The sequence below is a fragment of the Fulmarus glacialis genome, unplaced genomic scaffold (assembly GCF_000690835.1).
Source record: "Fulmarus glacialis isolate BGI_N327 unplaced genomic scaffold, ASM69083v1 scaffold17122, whole genome shotgun sequence".
NCBI classification, from domain to species: domain Eukaryota; kingdom Metazoa; phylum Chordata; class Aves; order Procellariiformes; family Procellariidae; genus Fulmarus; species Fulmarus glacialis.
In genome coordinates, this window is record NW_009197350.1 from 6,262 (window position 1) to 17,088 (window position 10,827).

Genomic DNA, 10,827 nt, shown 5'->3' on the forward strand with positions numbered 1-10,827 from the left:
GCTGCGCCTGCTGCCCCATGGCCCTGGCTGGCAGCCAGGCATGTTTGCAGGTTACAAGTACCTGCGGACGGTACTTTTCCCAGGGACCTCTCTAAGTTGTCCTTCACATCCTCTGGTTTCATGTGAGACACTAGCTCTTCCTTTGACTTGGTCCCAGGAGACTCTTGGGGAGCTCAGCAGATGGAGACGTGGCTTTTCATCCTGGAGAGAAAGCGGCTTGCCCTGCTCCCCTCCTGGGGTACTGGGCCCGGTGCTTTGCCCTGCCAGGGTAACAATGCCTTTCATGCTGTCATCTTGTTTCAGGCCAGCAAAGATGCTGCTGTAGATGACTGACTCGCTCAGGCCTCATGTGCTATGGCTCTGCATGGCCTCTGCAGGACCAGAACGCGCTAGTCTGGGCCCCAAACAGGAGAAGAGTGTTGGGCTTGAGTCAGGCACCCTTCCGGCAGGGAGACCTCGGCTGCCCCGTGCCTGGCACTTCGCTCAGCAGCAGGTGAAACCCATCTGGAATTTAGAGAAGAAGTATGTGAGTGCTTTCCAGGATCGCAGCCTGTTGCCCTCAGGGATCCCCCTGCAGCAGTCCTGCTTCTTGTGCCCACCGTCACTATGCCATGCACACCCTGGTGAAGACACCCTCCCGAGCCTGCCCTTGGCCCAGCCCTGCCTGGACCTGGGCGGGAGCGCTCTGCTCTACCGACGCTCCTGCCTCAGACCCAAGCCCTACAGGTTTCCTTTCCGAAGTCCTCCGGACACTGGCTCTGCCACGGGAAGGGTGATGTCTTCCTTGCTGATGGAGCCCTGCCTGCTGCCTGTGCTGGTGGAGGAGCACTCTGGGACTGGGGTCAAAGGCTCTGCCCTCAGCTCGAGTCGGCAGCCTTCCAGCTCCTACAGACCAGTGCTCAATAACAACTCCTTCCTACGGCCAAGCAATGCTAAAGTGCCTTTGCTGCAGTCACTGGAGATCAAGAAGGTGGAAAACACCCACAGCTTCCCCGCTGCCTCGTGGCCCCACTCCAGGGATGCTGGAGACAGGTCCCCCGGCAGCCTGGTCAATGGAGCAGTGAAAAGCAGTGACCTTGTGTTGGAGCAAACTGCGGTCCCCTCCCTGACCCTTGTGCCCAGCAGTGCGGTCCTTAGGAAGGACCGGTGCTTGCGGAAGGATGCTGAGAGGAGAGCGCACAGCTTAAAAGAGAAGAAGCCAGAGATCAGCCTCACTGAGGCTGTGCAGCAGCTAGCTGGACAGACTGCCACACACAACAGCTTTGGACGCAACGTCAAAAGCTCTGGCCTTATGAATGTGGGCAGCCTCTCCAACTGGAACAGCAGGTGGGGGCAGCACATCATAGCGCAGCTCACTCCGAAAGAAACCATTACTCCTCTGAACTTGGAGCTGGGTAGCCATCGCCTTAACGGGAACTCGAGCCTTATAGGCACCGATGGTGCCGTCGTCTGCACTAAGCGTATCAGCGTCCATCTCTTGGCCTCGCGCGCTGGCTCTCCCGACCGCAATGCCGACTGCCAGCTTGTGAGCATGCTGAGCCCACGTGGCGGGGACCAGGTGGCGAGAGCAGAGCCTCCGCACCTCGCTGCCGTCTCCGAAGTGGCAACTCAGATGTCCACCATCCAACTGGAGAAAGAGGAGAAATGGGCCCAGGCTGTGCTCCCAGGAAACCTCGAGTAAGTAGAGCCAGGAGGAAGAGGGAGGCCGTGGCAGGCTGGGCTGGCCGTTGTGTCTGTGTGTTGGGAGAGGATGCACTGTGGGCACTACGGGGGTGGCTGTAAGGATAACCATGGGCTGCGTCCCTGAGCAAAACCCGTCTGCAGCATCCTGGTACGGGGAGAGCCTTCCTGCCACCCCCAGCTTGACACAGACACTCAGGGTGGCTCCGAGCCCTTCCACCTTTTTCAGCCACAGCGTGGAATTGCTGTGTGGCATTTCTAGGTCTCTCCCTGCACAGTCATGGGGCCCTGTCTGCTGTGGCAGGCTCTGCACGTATGTTGGGTGAAGCCTGCTTTGAGCCAGGTCCAGAAAGGCTTTCCTGGGCAGAGAAATGGGTTTCTAAAGGAATGCGGAGCTGATGCAGGACAGGGAGGGTGCAAGGATACAGAGCTCCTGCTCCTGCTTTCCTGCTGGAAGAGGGTGTCCTTGTGCCTCTTTTTTTCTGGCTGCTCTGGAAAATGTTCCCTCTCAGGGTGCCCTGGGGCCTCTCAATCTTGCTAGCTTGGGATGAGTGCTTGTACATCAGCACCGGGGAGGGCAGTGCTGTCACTCCCCTGCCCACATTATCTCATGCGCTCTCATGGGCTGCTGGGTCTTTTGGCACTGGAAAGCATGTGCCACTCCTTGTGATGTGATGTCCTTTGTTCCAGTGTCACTGCTGAGCAGTCACTGCTGGAGCCGAGCCATCCCCAGGACGAAGCGGAGGAGGAACTTCCTGATGGCCTGGACGAGAGCTTCAGTCAGGAGGAAGAAGAGGACAGTGAGTGCTGATTCCCTGGGGAGGGCTGTGCTCCGTGCCTCAAGGTGGGGAGTGTGGGGGCCGTCTGGGAGCTGGGGGTGAGCACAGCTGCCCTCCTGTCTTACATTCATGCTGTCATTTCAGGATGATCCAGAGATTGTGCTGAACCCAAAAGCAATGTAGCAGCAAGGAGGAACTGCATGGGTTCCTGTGGGGAGCAGGCTAGGGTTCACCACTGTCCTGCTCCAAAATTTACCCATCTCCTCTCTGTGCAGTGCTATCAGCTCCATCCCCTGCCCTGCCTTTTATGCCACCAATTAGTGGGCAAAACCCAGGATCCAAGGATTTGGGGCAGCTGGGAAGGGTCTGTCCCCTGGAGCGTTTGTTTTCTCTCTTCCCTTTCTAAGTTTGTGTGTGTTCGCTCCCCACGGAGACAAACTTGAGTCTGTCCCCTCCTGCAGGTGACTCGGATGCTTCCTCTGTTGCTGGTGTGTCATCCAGTGGCTGTGTGGCTCTTGTGTCCAGGTTAGTAGCTGTAAATAGTGCATTGAACTTGGCATCTTTGTCCAAATTTGTCTGTCCTTGCCCTCCCTGGTGACAGAGGAGATCTGTAGCATGTCAGGAAATGGAGTGAAGGTGGCAACAGGCTTCCCAACCAAAATGAGCTTCCTTGCTACCCTGCAGACCACAGCTACCTCTCGCTACAGACAGCAGCCTGCAAAGTGCTGAGGGTGCATCCACCACAGCAAAACAGGGGTCTTAATTTCACTGCCACTGCCAGTTGCTGGGTTAGGTTTACTGGATTAAATTGTGCTCTTTCAGTGTTGTTGGCTTGCAGATGAACCAGAGTGGAGGCATCCTGAGCCAGAGATTGCAATAGCTCCTTGGGGTCTTGTGTCTCAGCACTGCATCCTAAAAACAAGTCCCAGAGCCTGGGTTTTTCTTTAGCTTTTGGAAGGAGGTTTCTCTGGGAAGGACTGGTCAGCCTGTGGTCATCTGAGCCCTGCCTGCGCGACTCCTGGCAGACATTTGTGGGACCTGTTCTTGCCCATCCAGCAACAGGAGCTGGTCCTTGCAGCTGTGCTGCTCCTTCCACCAGGGCTGCCTCAGGCTTTGCTGTCTGCCTGACAACTTGGTGCTTTCCATCATGCCATAACTCACCTGGAAGACGAGAAAAGCTTCCTGTGAGCAAGTGTTGAACCTCAGGGTGTGCACACGTGGTTGTGAAAGTCCTGCAGAGGTGACATAAATTGGACCAGCAGCTGTTTCTGGCAGGGCATGGCTGGTTGGCCTCTGGGGGCAGATGGGGGGAAGCAGTGCTTGGGCCAAACGCCTCCTGTGGCGGGGAGGGAGGGATGTTGGCCACTTCTCTGTGCGGGCTGTGTGCTGGACTGGCCTCAAAGCCTTTGCAGCTGTATCCTGCCTTCAGTCTGTTGTGGGCAAAACCAGTTTTGTGCCAGGGAATGTTAATCAATATAATTTATTGCCAATTAATGAACTTTTAATTACTGATTCTGGTATTGAAAAAAAAATATGTATACAAGGACTTAGGGAAGACACCTCTTCTTCCCCCATCCTGGTCTCCAACCTTCTCGCCACAGGCTACACTCAGTCCCTTCAGCGAGGCAAGGGGTGGCCTGGGAGATTGGGGTCAATGCGCTGTCGTTCCTTTTCTTTTGCTGTTCTTTGTTCCTTACTGGATTGCTCTGGTGTGCCTTCTTCCACTGGCTGCAGTGGCATGTATTTGAATATATATTCATTATAAACTCTATTTTTGGTGTCATCACAACCTTAATAGATATGTTATAAATTCTGCCCTTCCTCACAGGTGTTAGGATTTGCTGTGGTAAGAAGGTGTACATACAGTCGGTAAAACTCCAGCCCTCTTCTCTGCGACACACCAAAACCAGGAGGGTTACAACAGCTGAATCATATATGCATTACAACCTCCACCCCTTGTTCCTGTGGACAAGGTTGTAGGGTTTGTCATGTAACAAGCTCCACCCCTTGCCGCAGCAAAACACAAAACCCGCGGGCGTTACAACACTTGGCATGTGCATTCACTGCAAGCTCACCCCCTCATTGCTGCAGACTGGGTTACTGACCTTAGTGCCCATTGCTTGCACCGTATTGCAATGATGCAAATTCCTGATACCAGAATCAAGGCTCCTTCCAGCTTCCCCCTTCCTCCCTGTGCTACTTTTCACCTTTAGCCAACCACCTACCGCTTCATCTCTCCTAGGAACTGCATTGAGTGCCTGGCCCAGCCTGCTGAGGCTCAGGAGAAAGTGCTCAAACCAGCTCTTGTCTGCAGTTTATTCCCTAATGTGCCTCCAACCATCTACTTCAGTACTCGGGATGAGAGAGGTGAGCCAGGGTCTGTTGCCATGCAGAGTGAGAGCCCCAGCCCTTTATTAGCCAGCAGCGGTGCCAGCACACAGCCAGGAGCTGGCCAGCAGTGGCTCCCCTTCACCCTTCCTGTGATGAGACCCAGCACCGCTGTGAGATCCAAAGGGCTGGAGTAACATGATGGCTGCTCCCGCAGCCTGGAGCGTGAGTCAGGCTGCGATCAAATGTTCCAGCATCCTGGATCTCCCTCAGCTGTGGAGTCTTCTGCTCCATGCTAGTTCTGCGAAGGGGGCTATGCACCCTCCTCAGCAGGCCTGGTGCCTGTGCAGCAAACCATAAGAATTTGCCTGGGTGCAGCTGTAGAAAATCCGGGTATTGCGTTTGTTTTCCTTCTGTCCTTATCTTTTTGCCTTCCTAGTGGAAAAGATGCCTTGGGAGCAGAGGAAGCTGCTGCGATGGAAAATGTGCACAGTCACACCAAACATAGTGAAGCAAACCATTGGCAGGTCCCACTTCAGAGTCAGCAAAAGTAAGTTGTGGGAGGCTGGCAGCATCTGACACGTCGTGTCCTCCCTTGCCTCCAGCCCGTGGGCACGAGAAGGCAGACTGCCTGCGAAGAGCAGAGCAGGAGCGATACAGGTTCGGCACTGCAGGGTGCTGGGTTCCCGTTTCTGCTTGTCTTGCCCGCAATATCCGAGCTCAGTGGGTCCTGGCAGGGCCTGACCTCCCTCTTGGCTTGTCCCTGGCATGGATGACAAGGACTTACTTCTGAGTTGTCAGGAGCTGAGGCAGTGTGTGGGGCAGCAGAGCTGTGCTATGGCTTGTTTGAGCTGTGCCTCTAGATGGTGCTGCCACTCTAAGGAGGGTGGCACTCATCTGGTGCCAACCCCAGCACCGCTGTCCCTTGTCCCCACATGCTGAGGAAGAAGCCATCCTCTCTGACTGTAGCCAGAGAGTTCTCAGTGTTGGGATCTTGTCACTGAAGAGGTGTGTAGGAGAGGGCTGGGGCTGGGGAAGCACTGAGCATTTGCAGCTATGACCCATACCCTGGAGGGTTATCTCCTAGCGGTACTTACAGGGCTCCTGTGCGTATCAGGAGACCTCTGCGCAGACCATTTTGGGGCTATCATGGGACATACAGGGCAGAGCAAGACCTTGGAAGTCTTGCAATCCTACATGTCCCTCTGCAGTGCAGCGTTGATTAACCAACTGCTTCATTCACCTGCTGTGAAGCAGGGAAGTCAGGGTGCTGGGGGATTAAAGGCATTCCTTTGACCCTGTGTCTGCCCAGATCCCTGCAACAATCATGTTTGCAAGGATATGATCCACCTGGTTAACTCACAGCCTACTCATAGCCCTTGGTTTGGCAGCTTCGCAGTAGCCAGTATGAGTGCTTTGTGCTATTGCTGTGCAGCATCCCTGGCATGCTTCTGCTAGCCCCAGGAGATGGGGTGCTGGTGGGTTGAGAGGGCGTTGTGGGTGGCAGGGTACTCGGTCATGGACTTTTCTGTTTTTCTTGCAGAAAGCAATGACTGGCTGGGTTGCTGGGGCCACCACATGAAATCCCCCAGCTTCAGAGCCATCAGGGAGCACCAGAAGGTAGGGGATGTTTTGGGCTGACCTCCTTCATGTGCATGGAGAGCATGCTGGGAGCAGTTTGGGTGCCCCTCTCTTCAGGACCAGGTGTTTGCTGTGCAGGCTGTCCCTGCAGTGTCCCTTCCAAAGCATGGCAGCTGGCATTCCTATGGTAGCAGATGAGCCTAAGAGACAGGCACAGCTGGGTGAGCATCCCTGCTGTGAGGGTGGCTCTTGTACAGACTGAGGCTGTAGCCAAGCTGTGTTCACTTGTGAGCTCCTCTAAATTCAGTCATTGTCGCTTAAAGCAGTCCTTCCTCTGGCAGAACTGAGCGATAGGGCCAGTGCCCTCCATGCCAGTGCAGCTAGAAGGGATGTACTGAACTCAGGTCACAGAAGGGTCAGGAGTGGCCCATGGCTTGGGGAACATGCAAGGGACCAGAGGCCTGATATCTGTCACACATACATGTTTGTTCTGGAGAGCTGTGATGCTCTAAACTGTTCGGTCTTGAGGCAGCATCTGGGTTTGGAAGCTAGCAGCCTCCAGCCCTGTTCCTGTCCTGCTGCAGGCTCTTTCTGTCCCCAGAGCTTGGGTTGCAGGGGCAGGACTCTGGCATACAGTTTAGAAGCAAGTGGGAAACCACTGGGGTGGAGGATACTGCCAGAGGAAGCTCAAAGGCTGAGGGTTAGTGCCCTGCAGCTGCTCAGACATCAGAAGGGACGAGGTGGCAGCTGCTGGCTTTGTAGCCAGTGTGGGTCACCGTGCGGGTGTTTGTCCCTGCAAAGCTTCAGGAGTAGGTGGGTCCTGTCTTGGTGCAATCCTGGGAGGGGAGCAAAAAGCATTACCCTGCACCGTGTTCAGCAAGGATGTATCCTCTGGCCAGGGAGTAGCAAGGGGTGGACAGGGAGATCTCACAGCATCTGCATTCCTTTCCAGCTAAACCACTTCCCCGGTTCATTTCAAATTGGGAGAAAGGACCGTCTGTGGCGCAACCTCTTGAAGATGCAGGCTCGCTGTGGGAAGAAGGAGTTTAACTTCTTCCCCCAGTCCTTCATCCTGCCCCAGGACATCAAATTACTCAGGAAAGCGTGGGAGGAAGGAGCTAGCCGCCAGAAATGGATTGTGAAACCAGTAAGCACAAAGCAGAGCTTAATCCTCTGTCCCGTTGTAGCTGCAGGGAGAAGATCTGAGCCCTTCTTGTTTATATTTTGCAGCCAGCATCAGCAAGAGGCATTGGTATCCAGGTCATCCACAAATGGAGCCAGCTCCCCAAAAGGAGACCGCTGCTGGTACAGAGGTGAGTGAAGGACAGCGAGGTTGACACGCAGCCTGGGACCTCCTAGTGTCTAGTCTCTCTGGCCAGGTCTGGGCCGCTGCCACTATGTGGCAGAGCAGAAGCACCTGATTTGCATCTGGAAACTTCTTCACTGCCTGGGTGTAATGCTGCTCTGCTCGAAGTCTGGCTCTGTCAGCTGCAGCTGGACTTGCTGGAGTGCTGCTGTCTCTGTGTAGATTTTTGAGGTCTCGGGTACAAACTGGCTCCACAGGCTTTCTGGAGCTCCTGTCTGGCAGGTGATCAGCTTCAGCTCTGCTGTGATCCTGCTCCCACTGCTTTGTACTCTGGGGTTTGGCATCTTTGGAGGCAAACAAACCTTATCCAGTGCCCACAAGCACAGTGGGAAGAGAAGTCTCAGGGAAGAGCTGGCAATTGTCATAGATTTGTTCTTATCCAAGTTAGAATGGGTCAGTAAGAGCCTGTGTGTGTGTGGATGTTGGTCAAAGGGTTTTCTTGAAATAACAGGATTTTCGGGAATAGCTCATCTTGGTTTGAGGCTGCTTTCTGGGAAGGTTCTTGTGAGGGCAGGAAGACTGTTCAGTATTTGGCAAACAGGGAACTGCTGTGTTGGTTTGTCTGTTCTCCCTGTCCACTTCCCATGCAAAGTGATAAGCTTTCCTGTGGAAAAATCATGAACTTCTGGGGTGAATAATCAAATGATTTGGATGAAAATTTCCAACTGTTTCTGCTCACTGAACCAAACCATCTGTAGCCCACTGCATGTCTTAGATGTTCCTGAATATTGTGATCAGTCTTGTGGGCGTGGAAAAGCTACTGTGCCTTAGAGCCAGGGAAAATCTCTTCAAAGTGGAACGGAGCAGAAGGGAATACTGCTCATGTGCTGCAGGATCTCCCTGTGCATGGGAGAGCTTTTTTCTCTCTCATTTTGACTGTGATGCACTTAACTTGGAAATGCTGTGCAAAAGGGCTTCTGCATTAATTCCTGGTTTTGCCAAGCCTTCTGAAGTTGGCAAATCTCAGGGCTAGAGATTTTCCTGCACACGGAAATCATAACCCTCCCTTGGTGCTTGCTTCCCTCTGCAGATATCTGCACAAACCCTACCTCATTGGCGGGAAGAAGTTCGACCTGAGGATCTATGTTTACGTCACTTGCTACGATCCCCTCAGGATCTACCTGTTTAAGGATGGATTGGTTCGCTTTGCTAGCTGCAAGTAGGTTGTGTGGGAGAGCGGTGCTGGGGGGCTGCCTCACCACTGAGGCATGTGTGGCTGTGGTACCCCCCTTGGCTGGGACAGGAGGGAGTCATCCCGTATATGGTGATGCTTAAAGCTGTAGCTTGCTTGCTTAAGAAGCGGTCTGGAAACACACGGGGTCACTGCAGGTGACAGTGTTGAAAGCGAATATGAGAGGATGCTTCGTTCATCCACCTTTCCCAAGGCAAGATCAGCTCAGAGTAAAGCAGTTCTTGAAATATGCTGTCTGTGCTTCATACTGCGTAAGAGCTGGCATAACAGAAACTGAGATGTTTCTTCCAGTTTTGACTATATTGCCTCAGGCTGCTGCAGTTCCATCAGTGCTTTTGCTCACCGATGCTCTGGTCTTTTCTTAAGGACATGTTGTCAGGGTGGGATAGTATCACACTATCCCAAGGCAGCCTGCTCTGTGTCTCATGCTTTGTCCCATCAATTCTGGGCCCGTGGGGACAGAGAGCTCCAGGCAGCCTCGGAAAAGGAGGCAGCAGGGCTGGTGGGTGGCCGAGAGTGGTCTGAGATGAGAGCAGAGTTTCTGCCTGCCCCATGGGCCTGGGGGCAGCCAGTTCAAGCTCAGACTGCTTCTGCTCCTATTGCCTGCTCCAGGTACTCCTCCTCGATGAAGAGCCTCAGCAACAAGTTCGTGCACTTGACCAACTACAGCGTGAACAAGAAGAACACGGAGTACAAGTCCAACCTGGATGAGACTGCTTGCCAGGGACACAAATGGTAGGTGCTGCTTTTAGGGCACAGGGCAGCTCTTTCTACTCCCTGTAAGTCAGCCTTTTTTCAGTATTCCTATCCAAAACTTGAAGGTACTTCGTGTATTGTTTGCTCCTGCTTGGGGAAACTGGAGGAGCAGAGTGATTTTGGCATGGATTAGTGTCAATGGAATCTGGATGATCTCCCTGGCTTGGGACTCGTCCTGTCCGCTGCTGCCTGGGCTGTGGTTGCCATTCATCCTGCCTGTGTCTGTGCTGTTCCCTGCTTCCAACACTGCTCTCATCTGTGCTTATTCATCCCCTTGCCCTATTGCGGGGGCGATGGGATGTGGTTAAAGCAGAATCTGATTTTTTGCTGTTAGAAATTGAATGGGTAATTGTGATGCTTAAATTGGCTAGATGGGAACTTCTGCCCATCTCACTCTTGACTTCCCTGTGGAGGCAGAGAAAGGGACAGTCCTGGTGCAAAACTGATCATTTATGTGCTACTCAGTGTGAACAGGAGCCATTTCTAGGCATTTGGGAGGAGGGCTGCAGTCTTGCAGGAGTTCCTGTTCCCTGCTCTCCTGTGGGTGGACTGATCCAAGACCTCAGGCACTTGTCTCTGATTCCACAGAGGTGTTTGAACTCTTTTAAAAATAGTGCAGGATAGAGTTCTCAATTCATGGGCCAGGGCAGGGCTACTTCACTTCAAAGGGAGCTGCAGAAGGTGATTTGCTGTGGTAGGATTGCTTTCTTAGATGTAGACCTGCTGTGCAGTTGTCTCTTCCTCCACTGGGACTTTGAGAAGGGTCTGCTGTCCCCCAGCAGTTGAAATCCCATGCGGGTGCGATTGTGTGGGTTTTCAGTACTGCCATGCAAGTCAAAGCTGGCTGCTCCCACGTTAAAGATGAGAGTGGCTGTAATCCACTTCATCTCGTATGCAGGAAGCGTGACCTTTGGATTCCTGGCCATTAGCCACACGGTCTCACTTGAGCAACATCTGAGCATCCTTGGCTCAGTGTCAGGGTAGCTTGCAGCACTCGGTGTGGTGTGGGAAACTCCTATAAAAGCAGAGACACGTCCCCCCCTACTATCTTGTCCTCCACGTTTTTCAAAAATTTTTCTCCACCCCTGAAGCCTCAGTGAAATGCTTCTAGCTAAAAGATTTACAGGGGTCTTGCTGGATTCCTG

General features: G+C 53.5%; 1 protein-coding gene across 1 annotated transcript in view; it reads left to right on the plus strand.

The window, feature by feature from the left end:
- The first annotated feature begins 364 nt into the window (after nt 1-364).
- Nucleotides 365-10,827, plus strand: part of TTLL4 (tubulin tyrosine ligase-like family, member 4) — a 19,210-nt gene continuing 8,747 nt past the window's right edge. The window contains exons 1-10 of the mRNA XM_009572516.1: nt 365-1,677; nt 2,371-2,480; nt 2,921-2,984; nt 4,702-4,826; nt 5,227-5,337; nt 6,331-6,407; nt 7,321-7,515; nt 7,599-7,681; nt 8,765-8,893; nt 9,539-9,661. Coding sequence (XP_009570811.1) covers nt 365-1,677; nt 2,371-2,480; nt 2,921-2,984; nt 4,702-4,826; nt 5,227-5,337; nt 6,331-6,407; nt 7,321-7,515; nt 7,599-7,681; nt 8,765-8,893; nt 9,539-9,661 — 2,330 coding nt within the window. The remainder of the gene's footprint in view (nt 1,678-2,370; nt 2,481-2,920; nt 2,985-4,701; nt 4,827-5,226; nt 5,338-6,330; nt 6,408-7,320; nt 7,516-7,598; nt 7,682-8,764; nt 8,894-9,538; nt 9,662-10,827) is intronic.